The 21,579-nt window shown below is 46.2% G+C and overlaps 1 protein-coding gene across 1 annotated transcript in view; it reads left to right on the top strand.

Annotated features, from left to right (window-relative positions):
• SMC2 (structural maintenance of chromosomes 2) overlaps positions 1 to 14,968 on the top strand; it is a 77,996-nt gene extending 63,028 nt beyond the window's left edge. Inside the window, exons 19-22 of the mRNA XM_075672849.1 lie at positions 843 to 968; positions 3,791 to 3,942; positions 13,348 to 13,495; positions 14,669 to 14,968. Of these exons, the coding sequence (XP_075528964.1) occupies positions 843 to 968; positions 3,791 to 3,942; positions 13,348 to 13,495; positions 14,669 to 14,791 (549 nt within the window). The 3' untranslated portion in view covers positions 14,792 to 14,968. The remainder of the gene's footprint in view (positions 1 to 842; positions 969 to 3,790; positions 3,943 to 13,347; positions 13,496 to 14,668) is intronic.
• Positions 14,969 to 21,579: the final 6,611 nt, after the last annotated feature.

The raw sequence follows: 21,579 nt of genomic DNA on the forward strand, positions 1-21,579 counted from the left end.
CACCCCTGCACATCATCACCCTTGCAGCCATTGTTGGCCGCCGTGTCCTTCCTAACTTTCAGGCGCAGAGCGACAAAATACAGAACTGTGGTCATTTCTCCATCATGATAGATAATGCACAGCAAAAGATATGTTTAAAAAGTAGACTGGAGGAAGCGCAGAATTACTGCTAAGACTGAGGACAGATTTTTATGCTATTGGCCGTAAGCAAAGTGCATACTAGTTGGCGTCTGTTCTTGCGACATCATTTTCAGCCATCTGTATAGCTGGAGCACGTTAGCTCGACCATGTACTTCATTGCCAACGGTGTTGGACCACATTAAGAAAGACGTTGCAGACAGAAACAGCTTCCATAAGAAAATACAGCGCCAATGATTAGGATGTGTTGGTGGCACTTTAAAGGTTTTCGCTACCTGTCTGTAAAGAAAATAGAAAGTATATGCAGTCGACTACCAATATTTCAGACTCCACAGGGGATGTAAATAAGTACAAACTATCGAATGTCAAAAAAAAAAAAAGAACCGAATGTATCCAAAAAAAGATCACTTTATTTATGTTTTAAGGTCCCTGTGCATGGAACAGGTGGTTGATGCATTGCTGCATGCACTTCCGCTTACGTGCAACCAAGGCTGCCTGTATTTCAGCCAGTTTTAAGTTTCGTTGTACTCTGATGTAAGGACTGCAAAGGCTTGAGTAAGATCCGCATGTGGAAGGGTCTGGAACACACAGCACATCATCATCCGAGTCAGAGTCACTGTTTGACGGTGGGAGAACTTTGCATTGCACTATTGGGGTAAGAAAGGAACTTCAGGGACATAATCTTGTGTCTTGCTTCATTCCAGTACCAAGACCTGCTGAACAAGAAGCGGACTGTAATCCACGACAGGGCCAAGATCATTGATGTCATCCGGGAGCTTGACGAGAAAAAGAACATGGCCCTCAAGGAAGCTTGGAAGAAGGTCGACAAGGTGCGCCTTCAGTTCCTCTGGAGAGTTGGACGAGTGACGCATATGTAGACCTATTTCTGACAGGCATAGCACAGTTCTTTAACAGAGCTGTATTTGTCATTGGTGACGATGTAAGCTCCATGGTGATCTCACATACTTTGGCCAGCATGCCACGAATTTAAATGTGCCCTATTTATTTGAATATAAGGGCACATGTCAGGATTTCAACGGCAATAATTTATATGCTGAAGGCGCATTTTTGCTGTCGCCATCATCATCACTGTTCAGTCACGGTCGATGTGCAGCTTCTGGGTGGAGTGTTAGGAAGGTCCGGAGACGTGACAGATGTGCAGTGCGTTTGCTCAGTCTGAGCATTCTGCACAGTGTACTCTACAGGGGAGCTAGGACAGTGTTACGCCTTCTACTGTTGGCACAAGTGTTGTGCACACAAATCCACCAAGAGTTTCTGCTGTGCAGCTCTGTGCTGTAAAACAAACAGTAAAGTTCTGCAGTGAAATTCTGGCTATAGTGCCAATGTTCTGAGGGGGGTTCGGTCTCATCCTGCGCACCACTCAGGCATCATGCCTGCGATGCTGCTGGCAGCACTTCTCGTCATGTGTTTCGAGATGCCTAGGAGCTGCCAGGCCGCTTTATGTTATGCTTCAGAGGTTGCCTTGCAGGCTTCGTTGCATGAACCTGTCACTTGCTCGTGTATTTAGAATGCCATCTGAGGAGGTTTAGTGAGACCGTAAACCTTGCTATCGCTTTCAGTGGCCTTTGAGCAAAACTGCCCAACTTAAAATAACAATAAAAAAATCTTTAGTCTGAAAGGTGTTCCATCTTGTGTGTGAGCTTTTCTGTGTTCAGCTGTTGTTCACAGTGGTAGATGGAACAAAAAAGGTAAAGCCAGTTTCATGCAGTGAATGCTGTCAAAACAGCAAGCTAAGCTGGTGGTCGTTTTCTGAAGTTTGAATTCATGTTGAGCGCAATTTTCATGAGTCTTTTGTCTCGTTGACTTTGTTTTGCTAGATTCGAGCTTCGGTTCCCGATTGCGCACACCCTTCAGTTGCGTGAGGTCACAGACCCTGCAGCTGTGGCCGCACTCACGGTCTAGGAATTTTCTCTTGAACCGTCCATCGGCACCCTCCGTGAGAGGAATCGCTCTGCGTCGTCTCTGGTCGGCCTCCTCTCCTCAGAGGCGGGGGCTAGCTTGCCTCTGCTGGCGCCTGGTTTGGTTTGCCTTCTCTTGAAAGTGGGGGTTGGCTTGTCTCCACCGGCACTTGGCTTGCGCTTCCCATTCTTGATCCTCGGCAGTACCGGCTTCCCTCTGCTGGTGCTTTGCTTGCGCTTCTCGCTCTCGAAGCTCAGGATTTGCGCGATGTCTGGGCAGTTGTGATGTCTGGGCAGTCGTGACGCCTGGGCAGTCGTGACGCCTGGGCTGTTGTGATGTCTGGGCAGTTGTGACCTCTGGGCAGTCGTGATGTCTGGGCAGTCGTGACGTCTGGGCAGTCGTGACGTCTGGGCAGTCGTGACCTCTGGGCAGTCATGACGTGTGGGCAGTCGTGACGTCTGGGCAGTTGTGACATCTGGGCAGTTGTGACCTCTGGGCAGTTGTGACCTCTGGGCAGTTGCGACCTCTGGGCAGTCGTGATGTCTGGGCAGTCGTGATGTCTGGGCAGTCGTGACGTCTGGGCAGCCACGACTTCTGGGCTGCGCGGGCCGAACGGTATCCATGGGGCGAAAGTGCGCGCGCCGGCGAAACACCTGCTCTTATACCCCTCTCCCCCCTCCTATAGCCTATACCCCATAGTGGGTTTGTGCCATTAACTTGTCCCCCCCCCCTGCGTGACACTCGACGCTGGGCAGCAAAGGCTTGACTTAAAACAGCTCCGCTGTTAAAAAGCATTAAACAATGAATGTAAGGTTACTGGGTGGCACGATTGCAAATGATAGTCTTAGGGTGCATTCACACCAGAGATTGACAGAGGTCACGCAGCCGACTGTAACTGGCGACCAGAAGCAACTCGAGGTGACCAATGTTCACACTGGTTAGCACGACCTGTCAATTGCCATGTCGAAGCGTCTTGCACTTAATGCCTTTCACTTCTGCAAGCAATGCCATCGCCACATGAAATAGGTGTCAGTGTAAGCACATATCTTGCTCCTGCATTGCTGGTTGGTTCTGGAGTTTTGTAATTGCAGTGAAGCGACTAAAAATCGGACAGCAAGCAACTGACCTAAAATAGTCCATTTTTGACCAAAGCGACTGTTTGTGACCAGTTGCTTTGCAACCAACATAATTGCACGACCTCTGTGAGTCACTGACGTCAATAAGCCTGTGATGCATGATGTATCTTCAATAAATATGATAAAGTTGGGAAAGCAGTTCCACTTGATACAAGCATGGGGTAAAATGGAGCCATGGTATGGGATTGTACGACAAGATAATGCAGCAATTTTGTATCAAGCGCTCAGACTCGGATTAAATTATTGCCATTAAAAGTAACAGATAGAAGAGTACAAAAGTGTTTGGTGCTTGCACATGCTCGTTTTGCTTATTCCCTAATTTATGCCCTCCAGTTCAGCATACATTGGGCTAGGCATTTGAAGCAGTTAAAACCGAGCATTAATTAGGACTCAGAATAGCCATAATACTGGACAATATGGGTGTTCACGTAGCCTGTGTTGTCCAGTTTCAGCTTGTCCTTGTCTTTATCCTTCTTGTTTGACTTCACTTACATCAAGCGCTGCTTGCTTTGTGTTGCTCCTTTTGTTTTCACAGATGTGTGGCTTGCCTGTAAACTCAACTTAGTGATTGTGTATTTGTACGTGTTTGTGTGCAGGACTTTGGCTCTATCTTCTCAACGTTGCTTCCTGGCACAGACGCCAAGCTAGTGCCTCCAGAAGGCATGGATGCACTTCAGGGCCTCGAGGTCAAAGTGGCCTTTGGTGGCGTGTGGAAAGAATCTCTCCAGGAGCTCAGCGGAGGACAGAGGTGAGATGACCTCTTTGTGCCTTATACAGGAGAACCCTGCATATATGTTGCAGGAAAGAAAAGCGAGAAAGAAACATAATAACCGAGACACTGTGCAATCCTAACTCACTAAAGAATTTGGCAGACTCAACTGCAGTTGACATCTTCGTAATGCAAAGTTGCATGAATCATTGCAGCACGAAGTGGCGACGCGCGTGGAGCTTGTGGGGCCCAAGCAGCCAGAAATGCAAATTTTTCTTATGGCTTTGGCAAACTTACGTTTGCGCTCCTTGAATTTGGCCTGGGTCAGCAGCTTCTTCGGGTGGGGTGTTCTAGCAGGAAATTTAGATGTAGTCATTCGGCGAAAATTGTTGTGGCACAAAACTCTGACACATTGAGCAGATGAGGCCCTAACGGCCCGAGACACACGTCGTTTTTCTATTGTGTAGTGCTTTGAGACTGCGACGGGAAACCGAAAGGAAATTGAGCTGGTGAGTGACCCCAGAGATGCCACTAGAGTGAAAGATAACACTTTAGCTTTCACCTTACACCACCTGCAGCAGGGAGTGGCAGCGTGTTTGGGTCATCTCCTATTGAAAGCATGCGGTACGCCTCCAACGGCACCACGCCACACACACTTTGTGACACATAGGTAAAGGCGCTTATTTTTCACAGAGCTGTGAAAGGGATGTGCAACGACCCGTTACCGGAAGAGGAACAGTGCGTGCCAACATTTTTGCGTCACATAGGTGGGCGAGTACTTCGGGGAAGCTGCCATGGTGGTCACTTACTGCTCTCAATTGCACATGCCACATACCGGAAAACGTATTATATGATTGCACTTTGGCGATGTACTGAATGCTGGTGTCGAAACAGCGTGTTTTCCAGCAACGTATGAAATGGGGGAAAAGAAACAACTCTGGTGGCTCATTTCTTGTGTTCTTCATCGCGAACGTTGGCGCCGAGAAATCGTACCTAATGGGATCGTGTCAACGAGGTTCTGCTGTATTTCTAAAGCATGAAAGGGACAATCGCCATCCACACAATCGTAGCACAAGGCTACAAAGAAAATCCGTGCAGGTTTCTGAGAAAGAGAGCTTTGCAGTTTAAGAATTTTTCCTGATCTGGGGATCGAACCCGGGACTAATGCCTTGCCGGGGCAGTCACTCTGTTGTCTAAACTAACCAGGAGGCTGGCAGATAGGAGATCAAGGCTGCATCAATTGACCGTTCGATGCACAGGGACATGGAATATGATGGACCAGCTCTGTGAAAGCCCGCAAGGTGGAGGAAGGTTCGTGAAAGGGATAGATGTCATCCACATGATTATAGTGAAAGGCTACAAAGGAAGCCTATTGCAGGCTTTTGCAGAGCTGGTTTGTCACTTTGTGATTTGTCAAAGCACAGTTCACAGGGAGATGGAGGTTTGAGGCGACCAGTAGTGGTCGAACAAGTGTCATCGAAGCCAACATTGCAGCAAAGGAATTTGTCTTTGCAAGGAAAGCAACTGCTTTTCTTAGCAGAGTTTGTGTGCATAGCTTGCTCTCCCAGCTTCAATAGGGGAGGGGGAGAGTAAACTGATGTATAATGTAGGGTAAGCGAAATTGAAGTTTTAAAATTTTGGGGGGTTAGTCTTCGTAACGAGGGAACACGTAGGAGTATTGCTGTTGGTTCTTCCAAGTGGTAGGGGTGATAAAGTGGAGAGGGATCTACACGTGTAAACAGGCATTGTAATTTATCTGAGCGTAGTTTTTCCAGAAAACGGGAACTAACACTTGGGACGGCTACGGTAATACGAGTCTGTCGAACAATATGCAGATTTCATGACTTCTTTCAAAAGCACAGAAAGTACTAGCTCAATGTTTATGCTAACTGCAGGATGTGAAGTCCATTCTGGTGGATCAAATGCAACCAAGCCGAAAATCCCAATGGTGATTCAGCTCTCCATCATATCGCGAAGTGCTTTGCACGGACCGAGGGAGCGCTGCGAAAGTGGGTGACCTATAAGTTTGCCGGCGCCGTGTGGACTGTTCGCAGAGTACTAAACATAATATGGCAACCCACAAAGAGGAGGAGAATGGGTGACCATGATGGAAAGGAGAAGGCAGCTTCATCATGCAGGGGTGGGGACAGGGTGGGGCTGCCTATGAGATAAGTAAACTTTGAACAGTGGAGAACTTAGCCTTGAAGTGTGGCTTCACAGCATCATGCACTACGCTGCCATGAAGCCACATTTCAAGGTGAAATCCACGTATAGCCTGCACCCTGACTTTACTGTGAAATTTATTACGTAAATTTTTGGTGCGGGCTATACGTGCAAAAATACATTACGTTCAATGCAGCATGTGATGCACAAGCACTGCAATGTAGCTAGGACAGTGGACATATGAAAGCATTGACTGCACTGCACTGAGGCAGTACCGTATTTACACGACTGTAAGTCGACTCGAATATAAGTTGACCCCCCAATATCACGTATGACAGGGAAAAAAAAAAAAGCATACCCACGGGCACATTTCTTAACGAAAATTTATTAGTAGCTTGCATGGTCACTGGACTATTCCTCCTTTAGTACTGCCATCGTCATTGTTGCTACGGTCCTGAAGCACGTCGCCGTTTAGCGAAATTCTGCATTTGCATACATACATAAGTCCATAGCAAAAGCACCCAACCACACAGAGCCGTCGGGGAGGCTATTTTGAGATGTCCGGTTGGCGTATGTTCGCGGTCTTCTGCCGCCAGCCACTTGTACTCACAGCGGAGCAGGTCCTTAAAGGGACACTAAAGGTTACCAGAAAGTCAAGTTAAAGGGGTAGAGCAATGTTCTAGAACGTCTAAGGCGTCAATCTAATCGCGAACAGAGCTTTAGTAACCGAGAAATTGAGGTAAATGCATGACACGATTTGAGACCCCCCAGCGACATTCCGGTACTAGCCCGATGACGAAAGCACTCCTCATAGTTTGTGTTACTAATACTCAACTACTCATATTAAAATATCATTTTATTCGATTATAAGACGGAAGAAAATGCTACTTGTCTACGTCTATTCGATTCTAAGAAAAAATAACATTTTGACGTTACCCTTCAGTAGTATGGGTGGTCGAAAGGTTTCGTTTTCGCTCGACTCTGTGCCGCGCACGCTTTGGAGTTTCAGTAGTTTCGTTATCGCGTCGTGCTGTGCGGGTTCCGCTGGCTCGCGAAACTTTCATTTCGAACAAGCAGTGAGAATGCCACGTCCTTGTGATGTCGTGGGAAGCCCTCGTTGCTTTCCCGCTCCGGAGAGCCGGTGTCGAGGCCGCCGTCGTAGTACGCAACGACGCCGGCAGCGCGAGTCCTCAGCAGCAGGTCACGCTCGTCAGTGCTCAAATCGCTGAAGTTGAGCCCAGCATTGCAAGCCAATCTGTCATTGTCAGGGTCCATTGTGACGAGCGTCGAAGTTTGCGTCATAGAATAAAGTACCAGCTTATGGTCGCGCGTTTCTCCTACTTCCTACCATACTCCCGCTACCATTCTCCTACCATACTCCCGCTTTCGCTCTGCTGTCGGCTCTGTCATGGCTCTGTTTCTGGCCGCGCGTTTGCGTTTTGCGCAGAAAAGCCGTAGCGCCGTCTGCGGACGCCGTTCTACTCACCGATGGCGCAACGTCACTATGAGACCATGATGTCAGTACTCCTCCATCGGAGGGCGGGCGATTTGAACTGCGCTAGAGGTACGGGGACGCTTCAGAGCGCATTTTCTCTTAAAATAAGTCTCTCCTTGGCACGAAACAAGCGTTTCGAGTTTTCTGGGATGGTATTTCAACAGTCCACATTCACTTAATAGTAACCTTTAGTGTCCCTTTAAAAGGCGAAGACCCAGGCTTGTCTCATGACCATGTCACACGTCACTGGCAAGGACCGATCACGCATTTCCGCGACGTACGCCGCAAGCTTGGCCTTCAGCTCCGGAAAGCGTCCCAACATTGGCCCGCGGAAACCTCTTTGCTTGCCGTCACTGCTGAAAATTTTGCTTCGCTGCCGTCGCCACTCTCGCACCACCCATTAAGAAACATCAAACTTGCGGCCCGCTGCGCAATTATTTGTTTCTTCAGCGTAAAGGATTCCAGCCCTCTTCAGCGCCACTGTGAACGAGTGGCGAATGTTTAGTGGACTCAGAGCACTCATGATGACTGAGGAAGCACGGAAGTAGCACGTGGCCGGCAGTCAAATCGAACACATGAAACTAAAGAGCTACAGGGAAAGAGAAGCGCGCGAGCCAGGAGCGGTGTCTGCTCTTCCATGAACTATCGATACTCCCCGCAAGCGCCGCTGTTCTGAGGGTGCCGCCGCAAATGGAACAGTGGCACTTCCATGAACTATCGACACCCCCACATGAGTGCTGTGTGCGCTGTAAAACTCTCAAACATGTTGAAAAATCCTACCGGAAAGCGAACAAACCCGCGGGATAGCGGAAAGCTACGGGTGGGGGCCGTAGAGCAAACATAAAATTGGAACTATGTTGTAGCTCCCCTGATATCCCGTTGGTCTCGCATTTTTTTGTGGTGCCATGTTTTGGTTTCGATTGTAAGTCGACCCCCCCACTTCAGATTCTCAAATTTTAAAAAAGAGGTCGACTTACAATCGTGTAAATACGGTAACATTGAACATTGGGCACAGCTGCATTATGTAAAAGAGCAAAAGAGCCATTGATGTGGCAACGAAGACGGTAAGCCAGGAAAGATGCAAAATCAAAATACGGTGCCAATGCTGCCCTGAGTTTTTGAATAGTTTGAATAGTTGTGGCATTTACATGAAACTTTGACAGAACATCCAGAACAAACCGAAACACTTTCACTTGCAAAGATGGAAACAGTTTAATCTGGGGAATCGGTTTATTTTCAAAGTGCTGTTACTCAGATATGTTCATGCAGAAACGCCGACAGTACAAAAAACAGGTTGCAGACTTTTGCTTAATGTTGGAGTTCAGCCTAGCTAGAATTAGGTGACTGCAGGAATGTCTAGTGCTTGCCCATCAGGCAGGTCGATGTGTGTCATTGCATGTTATTCCAATGCCACAAAGTGCACCCTTGACTGTGCAACACCAACAGTATAGGCTGTGTTGCACCAATTTCAGCTTAGTACCGTAAAAACTCGCGTATAATACGAACCTGCATATACTAGTACGAGGTGAAATTTTTGAGACGCGGAATGGAAAAAAAAATGTTTTATCCGCATATAGTACGAGTTAGGAAAATTTGAGGAAAACATTTATTTCAATTGTACTCCGCACTTCAATCGCTGTCTTCCTCAGCTGCACTCTCTTTGAATAGTTCCTTGTCGGACGCATCTTCCCAGAGGTACTCATCCTCTGTGCCTGATCATCAAGCACATTCGAGATGTCGCACTTCTTGAATGCGCGACGCACAAGGTCCTCTGGTATGCTGGCCCATGCGTCCGTGATCCACTTACATAGCGTGGCTAGCGAAGCCCGCTTCAGCTGCCCAGTCGGCGTCACTGTAGGCTCACCTGAGCGCATCCAATCTGCGTAACACTGTTTGACCGCATCCTTGAACGGCTTGTTCACGCAAACATCTAAAGGCTGCAGCTGAGACGACATCTCACCCAGGATAACGACGAGTTCAGTGCCGGATTCGCGCAACAGCCTCTTTACGAGTTGGCCAAAAAGGCAACGAAATGTGTCCAACACGAGGATGGACGGGAACGACAATAGTGCGCCAGGCCGCCTACACCAGACGGACTTTATCCAGTGGAGCACAAGATTCTTGTTCACACAGCCTTTCTCATGGCATCTCACGACCACATTTTTTGGCAGCTCCTCACCTTTAGGCACTGTCTTGTGCTTGAAGACGACATAGGGCGGGAGCTTGCGTCCGTCTGCCATGCACGACAACATGACGGTAACTCGCATTTTCTCGTTGCCAGTGGACCGGACATAAACTTGTTTAGAGCCCTTTTCATGCATGGTGAGGGGTGATGGCATGTCCAGATAAGGCGGAGCTCGGTAGCCATTTTTCTCTTGCAAGCTCCTTAGCTATTGCCTGCATAAGCTCCACGCTCACAGCTAAATGCGCGGCTCGCTGTTGGCGTACGAACTCCGTCAGGGTGAGTTTGATTCCCGGGAATGTGCCACTCTTCGGGCTGCAAAAGCTTCTTCGCATTCCGCTGCACGTGAAAAGGGCTTCCTTCTGTCAACGCCGCCCGCGAATGCTTCCCTTATTGAAGCCAAACTGCCTCCCCGCCGCACTGTTGCCTATGTCCTCTGCAGCTTAAATAACCTTTCTCTTGAAAGCAGCCTAGTACTGTTTTCGTGGTCCGGACATCTTGGTCCTTCAGTGTGGAATAAAAAAGATGCACTTCGCAAAGCGTGGTTTGCATGTGTGCTGCCAACGTGTGCACTCAACAATAAAGAAACGAGGCTGCAGTCACGCAGCTTGAACGAAATCAAGCCGTAGTCATGCAGCAATAAGGAAGCCAAGCCGTAGCCACGCAGCAATAACGAAGTGAAGCCATAGCCATGCAGCAATAATGAGACCAAAACTTCTAGCCCAAATTTCTGACTGAAATTTTTGTTCGGATCCGCATATAGTACGGCGCGAAAATTTTGGACGCTAATCATAGGAAAAACACGTCGTATTATACGCGGGTTTTTTATGGTTCTTTCTGCCTACATGGAGCCTAACCCGTTCCATCCAGTAAATTCACTAATAAACTTAGTAGGCACAAGGGCTGTAATTGTTTGCTGGTCACCCGTAAGCCTGAATGTTGCTTCTACGTCCTTTACTGAAGCACATGATCTCAGGTCCGGTCACCGATGAGCCACTCGATGATTAGAAAACTTGTGGTTTGCCACCTTCAGTCATGCCGGCCAGCATCAAGCTTTTGTTGCAGCCACACACTGGCTTTGCTGTTAGGCCTAACCAGTACTGGTTCATCGGGTGCCGGCAATCAAACATACGGTTTGGTGCAGACTCAACACAACTATTTGCAGCGGCCTTATGGCTCTTGCAAAGCTGGAACACCATTTCAATAACGAAAGCGAGAGTACGAAGAAATTCATTGGTGCCATTATGTTTCAGAGCTGCCATTTTTTCCGACTTGGTGCACGCAGACCATATTTGAAAAATCGAGCAAGGCACCACATGGCCTCCAAAACTTTGGTTGCCGATATACATTGGTTAACAAGTTCATTGATTGTGGCGGTGCTGTAAAAGTGCGAGAAGAATCAAGCAGATCCCAAAGATATATCAGTGACTGTAAACAAATTACAGTTAAACCTCGATATAACGAAGTAGGTAAAATCGGCAACTTGCTTTGTTATATTGAAATTTTGCAGTATTGAAATTTGACCTTTTATGCAAATAAGTACAGTCGCCGACTGATTTTTCTTGCAAGGGAAGGGGCTGCAGAATTCTCCAAATTATCGGGCGATCGAAAAAAGCAAATTTGAATGAGAAAACAATTTATTTGATGACTTCGGGAGTCGGCGATGAACGATACGGTTTTGTGCCACGTCAATGAGATCTCCTCATCGGCGGTACGAATTAAGCGAAGCCAGCCACGCTTTCGCATGCACTCTGCCCCCGTGGCTGATAGCGTCGCCCGCACTGGGATGGCGCTATCTTGAAAAGCACCGACAGCGGTGAGCGAATACTTCATCTGCCCCTCGCTCCGAGTCACCGAAACTTGAGATTACGCGACCTCCACACAGAACGTTACATGATAAGAGAGCTTACGTGATGCCATGCCGTCTCAGCATGCCCACTCTTTTCACACGCGACACATTACCTCAAAAGCAGGCTGCACGGCTGCGTATGCACTCAGCTGCGCTTACAGCCACTGCTGAGATGCGCGCCAGGAATTTAGAAGCACCAACTTACCCTCCATCGCCCCTCGCGCTTGATTGCATCACCACGAGTGAGCTCCCCTTCCTCCTCTTTCCCTTTGCTCACATTGGAAGGCAGCACTCGTGAAGCCACCATCTTTCTTGTCTCACCCTCACACACTTGCACTCGCACCTAAAGCACAAAGTGCGCGGGCGACGATAAGATCTTATCGGGCCTGGACTTTATATGGAACATGTTGCGGCTCCACTTCAGCAGTGGCTCGTCACGCTGTGCGTGATTTGAAAGATGCGTTTGCAAGTGCTTGTAATTCAATCATTTGACCATCTGCGTCCGCCGAAGTTTCCATTTATTGTCTTGGCATTCCTTTGCAGCGCAAGCGAAATTTCGTTATATTGAAATCGTGTACAAACAGACTTTGTCATATTGAGGTTCTAAATACATGGTGTTCTATGGACAGGAGGTTATGAAAAGTTAAATACTTCGTTATATTGAGAATTTCCTTATATTGAAGTTCGTTATATCGAGGTTTAACTGTATTCGTCTTTGGCTTCTCTTTGCTATGCGATGCGACTTGCCCACTGAAACCATCGAGTGTATGTGTTTTCAGATTTCTTTAATTCATTTCAAATACTGCATTTACTTGCATAAGCCCTAAATATATTCAGATTTTTTTGCAAGCTGCAGGCCCAACACAAGGTAGCCATGATCTGCACTCAAATTGCTATGCAGAAAAACCCAACCACTGGTGGCTGACTGTAAACATATTTATTCAGTCGTCTTCGTTGCTTTCAGCGCCCCTGTCGTTTGACGAATTTGCCTCATTGGTGTCCTCCTAAAACTTCTTGTCCTCCGTGCCACCCATACTGTTCGAGATTCCCATCGCCTTGAAGCTCTTGATGGCAACGCAGTCACATGGAGCTTCAAGATTGCAGTATAATTGGTTGAGTTCTTCCCCATTTTTGCCAGTGGAGTTCGCCTGAAAACACAAAGCAGACAAGAAGTATGCTGCAGCACAGGTGATACGGTTGAAGCCCGCTGGATCTATGCTACATGATGCTGCAGGATACGGTGGTGATGATGTCATCATCGGCATGACAGCGCCAGTGACATGTAGTAGTTTGCAAAAATTAACCAGCCAGTATGCGGACATGTGCTTGGCACTTCTCGAAACTTTCTTTTCTTCAAATTTTTATGCCTCGAAGTGGTGGTGCACGCCTTACTCAAGTACTAAATGCAGTGTTCGATCACGTAATAAAAAATATTGAATATTCACTCAAGCCTATTATATGCCCCTAGTCTCTTTTTTTAGACTGTATAATTAAGTGTGGAATTCTTCTTTCTCCTGTTTAATTGGTGTTGGGCTGCTGAGCACGAGGTCGCGGGATCGAATCCCGGCCACGGTGGCCGCATTTCGATGGGGGCGAAATGCGAAAACACCCGTGTGCTTAGATTTAGGTGCACGTTAAAGAACCCCAGGTGGTCAAAATTTCCGGAGTCCTCCACTACGGCGTGCCTCATAATCAGAAAGTGGTTTTGGCACGTAAAACCCCAAATATTATTATTTCTCCTGTTTAATGAAACAGGTCACTGGTGGCGCTCTCTTTGATCCTGTCATTGCTGCTGTTCAAGCCAGCACCAATCTACATCCTGGACGAAGTGGACGCTGCGCTCGACCTCTCGCACACACAAAACATTGGCCAGATGCTGCGTGCCCACTTCAAGCAGTCACAAGTGAGTAAAGCGTTTTGAGAAATGCGCCTTGAAATTAGGAAGTCTGCGTTCTGTTCCATGAAACGACAAAGGAAACAGGAGATATCCTTCTGTAACTTAGTTCTTTAAGGAGTCTTATGAAACTTCCTACTTCTAAGTTAGCATTTAGAAGTGTCTGAATGTGAACCACAAATTCTTGAAAGATTATTTACACGCACTGCTGCGGCAGACAGGAGCCCCCAAGAGTGCAGAGCAGAGGCCTGGATAACGTCAGCGCACTGCAATTTGTGGACATTTGACAAACTCTAGTAAGAGCCATTGATCTGTGGTGCCCAAATCTGCGTAAAATGTGTCGCAATTAGGGTCACTGTCACTGATTTCTCAAACTTGTGTCGTCGGATCTTGCTTTTCTCTGCACTGGATGTTTCTGTAAGGTGTTTCAATGCGTACACAAATTACTGCGCTGCAGCAGGAAGATCTTTAAATTAAATCGGTGAAACATCCCTCTGGGCAAGTTAGTTCAAAACAAGAATGAATCTCGCTTGGCATAAAGATGTATGCACCATTGAATGCCCCCTCAGCATAAAGTTTGAGCAAGAATGAGCCAGTGGAAGCGTGTCTTTTCCACTTATGCTCCCAAATTGAGTGGAGTTGTGTGTATGTTCCTCGCACACTGTTCATGCCATCCCTTGCTGAGGACGACAGAATTCCAATGACATCAGCAGAGATGCTGGCACTGCAGCAGCAACATCTATGTTTTCCTGGTGTCAAGGCTGCATTGAATTTTTAGATTCCCGCACATTGTATTCACTTGTGCTGCAGTAATTATGCCTCAATGCTTACAGTATTAGTTGGAAGCACTGTCGGTGTTCTACTGTGCCAAACCAGAAAACTGTGTTGGATTTCTATCGTTGATGGAGTATTTGTCTAAATGAATGCAGCCCAGTGCAGCTCTAAATTTGGCCACAAGAAAGAGCTTACAAATGCGAAGATGGATGTGACATTGACTGATTGTGTGTGCTCAGACATTCAAAAGTCGACAAGCCCCCCCCCCCCCTCCCTCCCCAAAGAAAAGATGTAACTGCAGTATTTTACGAGTGACTCAAAAGCAGCAAGCACAATATCCACTTATGAGTGGGACAGTTTGTCTTGTACAGCGTGTCACTTACTCTCAACGTTTATTGATCATTGCAGTTTGTCGTCGTCTCTCTGAAGGAGGGCATGTTCAACAACGCCAACGTCCTCTTCCGAACAAAGTTCGTCAACGGCATGTCCACCGTGTCCCGCACTACGCAGAGCGTCGAAGGCAATAAGTGACCTAGTACTCGCAAGGGCCGCTCGGTTTACATGGTTTTCATCTTCCGATACCTTGTATATTATTCATCACTTTTAACATCGCTTAAGAAATGATTCTTATTGGGCCACTTTTTAAGCTTTTATTTTTGTGGCAGTCAATTCGTTCTGCTAAATAAACATTTTTTAGCCTTTCTATAATTGTCCTTCATTTTTGTCCATTGGCTTAGAAGCAAAGGTGCCACGCCTTTTCAGTTCCTAAATTTATTTTTTTCCCGCACAGATACAGTACCACGTTTTGGTGCTGAGAGAAAAACAAACTGTAGAATAACTGCTTATTACTAAGGCTATGTGAATACCAAACAGATTTCCAAACAAATATCGAATCAAGAAAGGAAAGCTGATTATCGAATCAAATATTGAATATCAGAGAATTTAAAACAGGCCTTGACGCTTGCAAAATTTGTGCGAGAAACAGTGCTGCACATCCTCAGGAGGCTAATGATGTTACTTAACAAGAATCTTGCTAGTGGGACCTTAAGTACCTATCCATTGAGATGTGTAGTATGCTTTACTATTATTAAAGGGAACACCAAATTAGTGTGTCAGCACTGATAACAATGCAGTCCTTATTATGAAGTTCCTTTTGTGTTCCGTGTCTGCTTTCATGCTGGTTATATCGTTATCGTATATGAAGGTCTGGAAAACTTTTTTTACTGATAGAATGTCTGTCAAAGGGAATTAAGTACTACTTTCCCTCTGAAGCTGATGAAATAGTAGAGTTATCCTAAATACCAATGGGGTTCTTAGTTTAACAGTGGGCCATACTGTGCTTAATGGCAACCTTCTATTGCCTAGAAAGCTTTGAGCCAGGTTTTTTCATTTTTATGGTAGGTGGTTTCTGTGGATTATCAGCTCGTTAAGGCTCATCTGTGCAACAGAGAAAAGCGGTGAATGCGCGTCATGTCACTCGTCCCCGCTACGTGCCGTCATCGGCATCGACGGTAAAGAGTTTTCAAATTGGGAGGCCCACGGCAAGTTTGCCCACCCAAGTTCGTCTCTGCTCAGCCATCAGCACACCGTCACATATTTTCAAGCCCGCCACGTTAATCCAGAGCCAGTCTTGTGACGAATCACTCGGAGCTATGAAAAGAGACTGTTGTGTGCCTACGAACGGCGTTCGGAATGGGAACCACCATACGGTATTTCTCTAAGATGGCGGCTGTGAACATGCAACAGTCATCCTATGCACTCGCTTTCAGTGGCAAGGCCGGTTTGTTGGCTTTCTGGGGGTCATGCGACCACTGTGAACTGATCTGCGTTGATTCGGTAACCATAACTTTAGTTGCCGAGACCCATGACGCAGCTCTGATTAGGCCTAACGGGCTAGACAATTCGCCAACATTCGCCTCCAGCTAATGTGATAATGGGCTGCAAACTGTCGCCGGAAGCTCGTTGCTAATATGTTCCTACGAGTGGCATCTTATTGATCGGTCGTGTGGGTTAGATCGACACCCGTTGAAGCGGCGTTTGGGTCCATGGTCGACTATACCGTGGGCATGCGTGCTAAGTTCGTCTGTTTGCTTGCATGTGGGTAGAAAGCTCCTGACTGCGCGAATCTGCATGCATGAACACTGAATTCACGTATTCGATACGATCGGCGTGCCTTCCGGTGGCTAATCGGCCTTATCTTCACACACGCTTGCGTGATGTCCACATGCGCTGCTTTTGTTGTTCCCTCTGTTCGTGTAATGTTAATAGTTTCGATTGGTCTGGCCGAACCTTGTACCAATAGACTGCACGCCACGGGATTGCTGCGCGCATCAAGGTACTGAATACAGCCGGATCACTCAACGAAGGTACCAACATTTGTGAATAGAATCATTAAATTGTTCACTATCTATTTGAAATCGAATATTCGCACACCTCTACTTTCAATCGTTCACTATTGATTCCAAATCGGATATTCGCATACCTCTACTTATTCCTCATGCATTCATTCATTCATGCCAGTTCACCACAGCTACGGCCTCGTGGTTCAAAACCACGCACCCACCGGTCACCCACAGGCATGGTGGAAAAATAGACGGGTATCTCAACGATGCGCGAAAATGCATCTATTCCTTGTTTAGAGTTTATGCCTCTTCCTTGGTAATGGAACTCTAAGCATGGAACTCAAAGTAGCGATCTCCGTGAGCATATATAAACACAGGCAAAAGTTCCAATAAATTAAATATTCTGTTCAAAGATCCAAGGTAAGAAGCGCTGTTCATTTTGAATGTGAAAGTGTTACTTTTTCACTTCCATCCATGATTACTGAAGGGTCACAATTACAGTGGAATCTCGATAAACGGAAATCTCTCAAACGGAACTGCTGCTTAAACAGAACACCATCCTTATGGTTGGTTGGTTTTGTATTCATGCACTGCTGTCTGCAATGTTTCTCAGTGAATGGAACTCCTGTTAAACAGAACCAATTTCCCTGGTTCCTTGAGGTTCTGTTTAAATAGTGTCTACTGTAGATAACTCCTGGGGGCGCGAGGCCACCCTATCATAGCTTGCCAACTTGGCTTCTTGGGATGAAGCATGGAGAGGGAGCTCCTCAAGTGGTCTGTGGTCATGCTTGAAAATTTTCAATGCTATTGGGACTGTGCTTACACTTTTTTTACTGGGAAACTTCTTGCAACGCTGATTACTGAGAGAGCACATGCTGGCTGTCCCTCGGGTATGTTTACTCAAATTATAAAATTGTATGAACGTGCCAAAATGTACAGGCAGAATACAAGATCATCGGCTCCATTTTTTGTGCACACTAGGCCACGAAGGGACTGCGCACGGTACTACTCCGAGCGCAGCTCTGTGCGTAGTTAGCAAGTTACTCATTTCTAATGTGCTACTTATGCTGAGGACTTAGAAGTACCCATCTGGGTACTTCTAAGTCTTACATTACTTCTAAGTCTAAGTGTCACAACTGGGTGCTGGGGCAAGAACAAAACAAGTAACACGGACATTTAATACGGACATTTAACACGGACATTTAATACATTTTTAATACGGACATTTCCCAATGTGACAGGTTGATGCTTGCACAATGCACAGGATAGCTAGAATAACTCGTGAACAATTATTTTCAAGCAGAACAACCAGTAAAGAGGCAATGGAAACACTGCTCTATGGAGCAGCATTCACATATGAGATCGTTCAAGCGTGCTCATTAGGCGTGTGCAAATACTCAAATGACACTGAATTGAATACAGAACGTTCAAATAATTCAATCTATCAATAAAAAACATACTGTTCGATTTTGCACTGCGTAGCCCCTTTGGTCGATGCCATGCAAATGAGCACACCATGGATGGGCTGCCTTGGCTTACACGGTCATGGACTTCGTCTCTGCAAGTGCTTCTATTCGACGTCAGGCCAATACGGAGATCGCACACACAATGCTCAAACGGCGCAATTTGCAGAATGGCACTGCTACGGCGGGGGCCGCCTCTGTCGGTACAAGGCTTGTCTGATTTGACAGGATTGATTGAAACGATAATTTGATGCAGACGAAGGGAACAGCAAGAAAAGCAGTGCACGTTTCGGCAAGTGCGAAAGCATGTGTGAAGGTCGGGCTGATTGGCTGCCAGAAGGCACGCTGATCGTGTGGGATACGTGGCGACCTACGTAACGCCACTTCAATAGCCGTCAATCTAACCCATATGCATGATTTCGGGTATTCGCGGCCTGTTACCACATGGGCCAGCGGTGCATTTTTGTTCCATCCACACTGCCTAGGTGCTGCTTTTTCGGTCGTCGGCAAGTAAAGTTAGGGTTTGGTGCCAATTTGATGCAGATCTATTCGCAGCAGTCGTGCAACACTTGGAAGGGAGACAAACCTCGCAAACGAAAGTGAGTGTCCAGCATGGCAACAAAGTTGCTCATGAAATTTTGCCGTGACCCTCCCAATTTCAGCATCTTTGACAGGCGGAAAATCTCACCAAACCTGACAATAAAACGGCGCCTGCTCTTTGCCATTAGCAACTATCACGGTGGCCCCGCACAGCGCCAACGATAGGTACGCGGGGAGTGGTGGTCGACTTCGACGATGCGCCGTCTGCGCAGATTGGCCTTACAAGATTCCACCTGCCATGAAGATAAGAAAGCCCTTCTGCATTTCAGAGGAGGACTGGAAAACGAAGCATTCTGTGCAATAAAAGATTACATTAAGGTCCACTATTGGAATGCAAACCTCATTGGTATTCAGTACAACATAAATATTTGTTTAACTTGAGAGGGAAAAGGGCTTTTATTTTATTAATCAGATATTCCATCTATAAAAAAAATATTTTCCAGACTTGCATAAACTAGAAGAGGCCTGTAATCAATGCTGGCATACTAATTTGGAGTTCCCTTTAAAGAAGAGTAGACAGTAATGTATATCTTTATTTCCACGTATATAAGTTGCAGATAGCTTGTTATATTCTTGTTACGCAAGGTAGAATACTTCCGAGCACCATATTTCTTTGCCCAAAACCTGTAAGCATAAAATTTTTCGAAGAATTTTCTGATATTCAATTTGATATTTGCCTTTTTATTTCTTGATTTGGTTCGATATTCTATTCAAAATCTACTACTTGGTATTTGCACACCCCTAGTTCTCGTACATCTTAACAGAAACGTGTGCCTATGGCTTTGGACGCACAATACTCACCATTGCTGCGTGCATGCTGGCACATAACCAAGGCGATAGTGCAGCTATCTACACGTAGTGCTAATAGGAGAGGGAATGTTGTGCATTATGCTGTTGACTTCTTACCAAGATTGTATCCCTTTCAGCTCTAAATAAGGCAAAACAAGCATAATGAAACCAATCAAACATTATTCGCGCGGTCAAACGGAGGCTTGCTCTTCAGCAAAGTAATGTGGAACTAACAATGCACAGGAGATTTCTGCCGAGTAATGCATAGGCGTAAGTAGTACCTGCACAAACAACTTGTCTGGGAAGATGGCATCGCAGCAGTGAGCCATTGGTTCCCATTAATATCAGAGCAACTGTACAGGCATTGAAGAATGTGGGAGGCTTTGGTTTGGTGTTATACTGACGATTTGCTTGCAAATTGAATGAAACAAGGAGTGCTTATGCACTTGCCCTTTATTTCAAATCCTTCGTTTATTGGACGATGCTAGATGGAAGGAAAAAATTTTGTGCTGAATCTTCTAAAGACAGCCGCGTCATGCAACGCAGAAGAGCAAGTGTCCTTTCGAGACCACTTGTCTGCAACTTGGGTAGAGATGCTGGTGCATTTGAGAGCTGCTCACATGTCTGCTATTAGCATGCAGTTTCAGCACTTCTTAATGGGCAAACACAACCTCAAATCACAAAAGGTGCTGCATCATGCGATGGCAACTATGTACAGAAAACTGACCTTGCATGACAAATCAGATCAATCATCGTTCCTTAATGAGTAACTATTGTCCACCATTAGTCTGCCTTCACTTTTGTAACCCACAGCAGTAGCCCAGTGGCAGTGGTGTTGCATTATTCAGGTTGAGGTCGCAGGCTCGATGCTGGCCCGAATGCCAGCATTTTCATGAAAGTGAAATGAAAAAATGCTCGCATGCTTACATTTAGGTGGTGGTCAAAATTAATCTGGAGTCCTCCACTGTGGTATGCTCGTGCCTATGCTGTGGTTTTGGCACGTAAAAGCCCAGAGTTTAATTTTTCTTTTCACTTTTGTAACAGATCGCAGTGCAGAGTTCCTTCAAGACATACAGTCCTGAATTCCCATACACAGAATTTTGGCTAGTTCTACGATTTTGAGTGTTACGTAATGTTTTACAAAACATTCCATTAGCGAAAAAGTTTATCTCGCTGGTCTTGGCCCCACCCTTGGAAGCCTCTGATGATGAATACAAGACGAGTAGCTGCTTCGAGAAGTTCCTATAGCAGACGAAATTGGCAATATCAAAGTAGCTGAAAAAGCCATTGTGACCAAAAAGACAATATGTTGCTTGTCAGTGTCTGCTGTCCCAGATTTGCGAGTTCCCCAGGGGCTGGTTTTCCCAAACAAAATGCTTTTCTTTTTTTAATGTACACTCTTCGCCAATATGTTGAAAGGTGGTACCCCGAGTCACACAAGAGCCAATGACTCCACCAGGTTCCCAGAAGCCGCCTCTAGTGTACAGCTTCTCCCGAAGTGTGCATTCTTTCCTTATGCACAGTGTTTGCCGAAAGTTTCAGAGCCACGCCATGAGTTCCAGTGTTCATTCTATTCTCCAGTTCTTTGCCACAGCACAAGCATCCAGTGAAAGTTCGTCACATGCGTGCAATGGCCTTGATAGCACTGTGATAGCCTATGCAGTAGACAAGAAAAGTTATGGACCACGTGATCTGAGAAAGAGCTGAATATATGTGCAGCCTCACAATGCAGCCTCGTATTCACGTTTCCAATCTTTACTAGTATGTCACGTGCGAACAACATTGCGATGTACGGTTTTACTGCATAGTCTTACAGGCTGCTCGTAAATGCAACATTTTCCGAGATCCCGTGCTCCGTAAGCAGACTGTACCTTGTGGCAAACAAGTTCTCCAGAAATCCAGATGGCGGAGGAAGCATTAAAAAAAAATTGGCATCTACTTTATAGATGCATAAAGCTTCTTTTTTTTATTAATTTTTTTTGAACCACAAGGTGATTCTTTCTCTATCTCTCTTTTTATATTTTCCCCTTTCAGTTTACCTTTTGATCAGAGCTTGGGTGGGACAGTTGGTCTTTTTTTTTTTTTTGTGGGCACCAGTGCTGCATGGGCAAGAAAAAGCGCATCC

Source organism: Dermacentor variabilis, chromosome 10 (genome assembly GCF_050947875.1).
Source record: "Dermacentor variabilis isolate Ectoservices chromosome 10, ASM5094787v1, whole genome shotgun sequence".
In the NCBI taxonomy this organism is placed as follows: Eukaryota; Metazoa; Arthropoda; class Arachnida; order Ixodida; family Ixodidae; genus Dermacentor; species Dermacentor variabilis.